We start from the raw sequence: 6,368 nt of genomic DNA, 5'->3' as shown, positions 1-6,368 counted from the left end.
AAAATCTGCACAGATTGTTAAAATCTTTGTAAGTGAACCCAGTGCTGTATTTAAAGTAGCTAGAGACACTGCTGTTCTCTGGTGTAGAAGTTGTATTTTCTCCCTTAGCAAGTCATTTTCTTCTTTTTAAGCAAGAAAGGGAATCTGACTAAATGGAGCACACATATTCTGGCTGAGCAGTCCAGTTTCTTAGTGTTGAAGACGTTGCCTCTTTTCATAACAATGGTCTAAGTGATCATCAAGCTGAAGACATCACACGGCATATAGTTCAATATTCCATTACTTAGGATTTAGCACTCATACATGTTGAAAAGGCTAACATATGAAGTAACCTAGCACCAAGCTTTTTTAATAAGCTACTCCTGACCCTCCACATAATATGATATAATGTGTGAGGCAAAGTGCTTGTAGGGTAAATGTTTTTTGTTTTGTTTTTTGACATATAAAGGGAACATACAAAAACATATAAAATCTTGTCATTTCAGAGTAAAGTTCACCGCCCACAAACAAAACCCTTGTCTTTCATCAAAACTATATATTTAATGTCCTCCTTTACGATTAAAACACTCTTTTGACGGGAATCGCTGACAACAACTGTTTGTCATTTCGCAGTACTTTGCGGCACTTCCGCCCGTAGCTGTATCCTTCTAGCCACTTCCGGCGCTTAGCTAATACGCATGATCAACTGAACGGGTCGCGCTAACGTTCAACATGGCGTTAAGCAAAACATACGGACAGAAACCTATTAAATTCCAACTGGAGGAGGATGGAGAATTTTACATGATTGGATCAGAGGTGTGCAATTTAACGAACTATTTTTTTACGAGGATTTATGTTTGTATAAACCGCATATTGTTTTGCCATGGGTGCTAGTACGTTAGCTAGCTAGCTAAGATTGTTGTCATTTGGCATAATATCTCTAACTGATTGGTAATTCACTGTAAAGAATCAGTCCTGTGCGGTGTAGTTGTATTTTTACACGGTTAGAGTTTATCAGAGATAAAGAATACAGGCGCTGACATAACTATGGCTAATTATTTAGTTCATATCGTATTATATATGTCTGTTTTTAGGTGGGGAATTACTTGCGTATGTTCAGAGGCTCCTTATATAAGCGCTACCCATCGCTCTCAAGAAGACTAGCGACGGTGGAAGAGAGGAAGAAGATAGTAGCATCATCTCACGGTGAGTGTGGGGTTCACTGTGAACATTTGATACGAGGTCTGAGGACCTAGCAGGGTTAAAGTAAGCTGGAAGTGACACTTTCTATCTTACAGTATAAGCAATGTTTTGTGTTAGATCACGGTTACACCACTTTAGCCACCAGTGTGACGCTGCTGAAAGCCTCCGAAGTCGAGGAGATATTTGAGGGGCATGATGAGAAGTACAAGGCCGTGTCCATCAGCACTGAACCTCCAGCCTATCTCAGGTAAACCATTTCTCACCTTTGATGAGGAAAATGTATTCACACTGTTTTTATTTTGCTATATATATATATTACTCCAAGAACAATAACTACAGTAGCATTCACATCAATGATAACGGTCTGTTTATTATAAGGTTATTTTTTTGTGCAGCTTTAGTTGTTGCCTGACAGCACATGTGCTTATTTAACCCACGTGTTTGTTTGTTTTTACAGGGAGCAGAAAGCCAAGAGAAACAGCCAGTGGGTGCCCACTCTTCCCAACAGTTCACATCACTTGGACGCTGTGCCTTGCTCCACCACCATTAACCGCAATCGAATGGGACGTGACAAAAAAAGGACCTTCCCGCTCTGGTGAGATTCTTTTTTTCTTCCTTTTTTGTTTTATATAATCTTCACATTGAGCTGAGCATAAAGTGAGTAAAATTGATCCGTTTTTGATCTGTTCACCAAGGCTGCATTTATTTGATCAAAAATACAGAAAAAGTAATATAAAATATTTTCTTTAACCATTTAAAATAATGGGGCTTTATTTTAATATACTTTAAAATGTAATTTAATTTAGTGATGCAAAGCTGAATTTCCATCAATCATTGATCCAGTCTTTAGTGTCACATGATCCTTCAGAAATCATTCTAATATGATTTATTATCAGTGCTGGAAACTGTTGTGCTGCTTAATATTTTTTGGAATTTGTGTTTTTTTTAATGAATAAAATGTTAAAAACAAGAGCATTTATTTAAAATGGAAATAGAAAATCCTTCCTATAACACTATAGGCTACCATTCAAAAGTTTAGGGTCAGTGATTTTTTTTTTTTTTTTGAAAGAACTTTTTTATTCAGCTAGGATGTGTTAAATTGACCGGAAGTGATGACAGAGATTTATATTACTAAATAAGATTCTATTTTTAATAAATAATGTTCTTTTTATTCATCAAACAGTCCTGAAAAGGTTCTATTAAATCAACAAAACGTGACACGTTAGACTGGAGTAATGACCAATGAAATGGAAAAATTTGCATCACAGAAATAAATTATATATTAAAGTATATTCCAATAGAAACAGATTATTTTAAATGGTAAAATATTTCACAATATTACTTTTCTGTATTTTTGATAATACAGAAATAAAAATAGCCTTGATGAAAATATTACGAATCTTACTGTTTTCAAACTTTTGACTGGTAGTGTATGTGAAATCATGTAAAGACTCCTGTAATTATTTAGCTTTAATGTCTGCTTAAAGGGACAGTCATACACACACACACATACTCATACAGTGTTGGACATAGTGTGAAGAGCTGGCAAATATTTATAGTAAATATTTCTTTATTACAACTTCAAACTTAAAAAAAAAAAAATATATATATATATATATATATATATATATATATATATATATATATATATATATATTTTTTTTTAATATGAAATAGATTCGTATAACTTTTAAAGTCTGAGAGAGTTTTGATGCGGGAATCTGCTTCTCACTTTTCTCTCCAAAATGGGTGCACAGTGAGTTGTCTGGCAAGAGCAGATGTTTATCTCGGTGTGCACCAATTCTCCAGGTTTCATGATCATGACACCATATTTTTCTGCATTGATTTGTCTGTGATTAAAGTGGTAGCAGTTGTAGCTCTTTCATGGATGTTGATTTTGTGAAGCTCTTTTTGTTTAGTTTTTTGTGGAAACGGTGCCTTTAGGGTGTATGTTGACGTTTGCTGTCACTTTTGCTCCAATAGTTTTGTGGTGTTTGTACACAATCCTTCTTCTTAGTGTTTGACGGTCCCTATCATTTACTTTTGGTTTTTGCTCACTATTCATTTTCTCAGCTATAGTCTTGCCATGCTTTGTGTTCACAGTCATAATTGTAAAGACTATTAAACAGTTAGGATATAAAGGCCAAAAACGTTCTTGCTAAATGGGACTGCATTATTTTTTTTTTTCCTTATGCACTTCATCTAAACACTGCTGAACCTCATTGAAATTCAAACCTACAGAATATAGAAAACAAAAAGATATGAGAAAAAAAAAAGAAGATAATTACGATCTGGTTTCATGTGTGCTATTACAGCTTTGACGATCATGACCCTGCTGTTATCCACGAGAACGCGACTCAGCCTGAGATCCTGGTGCCCATCCGGCTGGACATGGAGATTGACGGACAGAAGCTGCGTGATGCTTTCACGTGGAACATGAATGGTAGACTCCTCTACACACTTCCTGAGCAGCGTCTTCTGAAATGACTTTTGAATGTTTTTTAAAAAAATTTTAGTCCACATTACACAATTTTTTCCTTGATCCGATAGAGAAGCTGATGACTCCGGAGATGTTTGCTGAAATCCTCTGCGACGATCTGGATCTGAGCCCACTGACCTTTGTTCCAGCCATCGCCTCGGCCATCAGACAGCAGATAGAGTCTTACCCCACAGACAGCATACTGGATGAGCAGATGGACCAGAGAGTCATCATCAAGGTACATGCGTCATCTCTCCTTGGTTTCAATAATCCTATCTTTAAACATCAGATCTTATTATTCAATTAAATTGACCATCTGGTTAAAAAACACATGAAAATAGTAGCATAGTTGTTATTTTTCAGCCTAATAAAAATAGATTATGTTTGTTTTTTGATTGCTCTTGTTTTTTTTCTATGTAGTTAAACATCCATGTTGGGAACATATCTCTGGTAGACCAGTTTGAATGGGACATGTCTGAGAAGGAGAACTCTCCTGAGAAGTTTGCTCTGAAGCTGTGCTCTGAACTGGGCTTGGGAGGAGAGTTTGTCACCACTATCGCATACAGCATACGCGGCCAGCTCAGCTGGCATCAGAGGACCTACGCCTTCAGGTTCAGACTCGTACACGCACTCTCTCTCAAATCCTTTATTAAAGAACACTTTATCACAGTCCAGGCTGAATATAAATCATTTATTAAAGCTTTTTCAGAGATAAAATGTGGTGAAAAGCGAAGCGTTAGTGCATTATTAAATTGCTGTATTTTGATAGTCCCCATTATTGTTACAATCATTTTTTTTTTAATTTTTAAGTTTTACTCATTTAAATGTTTTTCCATTTATATGCTAAACTGCACAGGAAAGTATTTGCAACTTGAGTTTGCAAACAGCGATGAACTTTCTCTAAGTTGGACATGTTTTCTGAATGTCTGGAACATTACAAAACTCATCAAAAAGGTCGTGGCCTTCTGATATTTGTGAAACTATTAGAATTAAGAGTTTGTCTTTTTGTAGTGAGAACCCTCTTCCCACGGTGGAGATTGCCATCCGGAACACAGGTGATGCTGACCAGTGGTGTCCACTGCTGGAGACACTGACAGATGCTGAGATGGAGAAGAAGATCAGGGACCAGGACAGAAACACAAGGTAAAAGACTATATGGCTCGTTTCCACTGAGCGGTACGGGGTGGAACAGCTAGTGTTTCCATTGCCATTGGTGCCCTTACTTGATAGGTGTGGTGTGACCGATGATAAAGCGTGACTATAAGCACAACTCTGCCTTTTTCTCAGTTTTAATGAACAATAATAGCCATTATAAAAGTTTAAGACAAAAGCAAACAAAGTCAGCGCTGTACTATGGTTAAGTTCAAAATAAATATACAAAGTTAAATATAACTTTGTGCTTAGCCAAAACTATATGACCAGGAACGCATAAAAAATACATGAGACCACCAATGCCTGTTGAATAAAACGTTACACAAGAAGAGTTGTATCTCATGTTTAATCACAAAGGAGATGTCAGAGCTAACGGTAAATGTCAAAGGGACTAGCCTGAGGCTACAAATTCTGCATATCAAATAAGTGCTATGTTCATAAATAAACTGCAGATTTGACTTCTAAACTCCTACATTTAAACAACTGCACTTCATGACACAATATTAGTGTGTTTTTGGGCAATCACGTTTCACAAGTCCACAAGAACAGAAAAAAATGCATATTGTCTGTGAAAATCTAAAATTATGAAATACACTTTTTTTGCTTTTACGTACTCTGATGTAAATAAAATGTTGGACAGCAGACCGAAACTAGTGAAGGGGATCCCGTTGTATCAGGCAGAAGTGACCATTCTAGTCAACCAATCAGGTTCTGCAGTGAGTTTAGCTCCACCCTTTTGGTACCCTTTTCTCTGCTATGTACTTTTATGGAAGGGTACTAAAAAAGTGGTACAGTACGGTTTGCTGTTTCGATACCATTCACAATGAAATTGGACATAATTGCATACCGTACTGCTCAGTGGAATCTGCCTTATTTAACATACCATTTTTCCCCATAGCAGAGACAAGCCATATGTTAACGACGAACTATTACTTCTTTAAGACCAATAATAATAATTGTTCTACAGATGTTCATTTTGAGATGTTGTTGTGACTATATCAGTCTTCATATCAAACCTTTTCTGTTTCAGGCGAATGAGACGACTTGCAAACACAGCCCCAGCATGGTGAAAATATCAGCCCCCTCCCACAACTATGTAAATCTGAAGAGGCAAATACCAATAGAGCTACAACCCAGCGTTACTGACATAAAAACATAGAGACATTCCACTGGCCAGTCCAGATCAGAGTAACATACTGTAACCTAAACTAAAACAACATTGGTTCTAGTCTGGCCTAGTCAAAACCCATGTCGTGACCTGCCCCCGTACCCAGTATCTGTCATCTTGGAGACAGACCATCTCTGTCTTGAAATGTTAAGAAGATTTTATGGTATCTTTATTTGTCTTGTTTTGTGTTTGTGTATAGATGCCATTTTGTAAACATAATGTGCTTTTAAATAAAATTAAGATTAAGAAACACTTTATAATGCTCCATATTTCCAAAACTTGCTATGCACTTTCAAGTACAGTCCCAGTTCGCCAAGTGGGGCAACCGTCTTAACAAATAAGAGTCGGTACTGTACTAAACTGGCAAACTAGTCAGTGTTGTAGATA

General features: G+C 36.7%; 1 protein-coding gene across 2 annotated transcripts; it reads left to right on the top strand.

Moving 5' to 3' along the window:
* Positions 1 to 643: 643 nt before the first annotated feature.
* Positions 644 to 6,231, top strand: smarcb1a (SWI/SNF related, matrix associated, actin dependent regulator of chromatin, subfamily b, member 1a). Of its 2 annotated transcripts, none has more exons than XM_043247124.1 (9): positions 644 to 795; positions 1,074 to 1,185; positions 1,321 to 1,429; positions 1,640 to 1,777; positions 3,498 to 3,625; positions 3,733 to 3,899; positions 4,082 to 4,272; positions 4,673 to 4,804; positions 5,844 to 6,231. In XM_043247124.1, the coding sequence occupies exons 1-9, from the start codon at positions 712 to 714 to the stop codon at positions 5,881 to 5,883; spliced, it is 1,101 nt and encodes a 366-aa protein (XP_043103059.1). In that variant the 5' UTR covers positions 644 to 711; the 3' UTR covers positions 5,884 to 6,231. The 2 variants fall into 2 exon arrangements, with proteins under 2 accessions (XP_043103059.1, XP_043103058.1); XM_043247123.1 differs by having other exon boundaries at positions 1,300 to 1,429.
* The last annotated feature ends 137 nt before the right edge of the window (positions 6,232 to 6,368 follow it).

Source organism: Puntigrus tetrazona, chromosome 8, assembly GCF_018831695.1.
Source record: "Puntigrus tetrazona isolate hp1 chromosome 8, ASM1883169v1, whole genome shotgun sequence".
NCBI classification, from domain to species: domain Eukaryota; kingdom Metazoa; phylum Chordata; class Actinopteri; order Cypriniformes; family Cyprinidae; genus Puntigrus; species Puntigrus tetrazona.
Note: the sequence above shows the minus strand (reverse complement) of the source record. Positions and strands in the feature narration are given on the sequence as shown.

What these genes read in the sequence shown, in the direction of transcription:
- smarcb1a (XM_043247123.1), top strand. Translation starts at nt 712, where the DNA reads ATGGCGTTAAGCAAAACATACGGACAGAAACCTATTAAATTCCAACTG. An exon ending in GATAGTAGCATCATCTCACG is followed by an intron (nt 1,186 to 1,299) that starts GTGAGTGTGGGG and finishes GTTTTGTGTTAG; the next exon opens with ATCACGGTTACACCACTTTA. An exon ending in ACCAGAGAGTCATCATCAAG is followed by an intron (nt 3,900 to 4,081) that starts GTACATGCGTCA and finishes TTTTCTATGTAG; the next exon opens with TTAAACATCCATGTTGGGAA.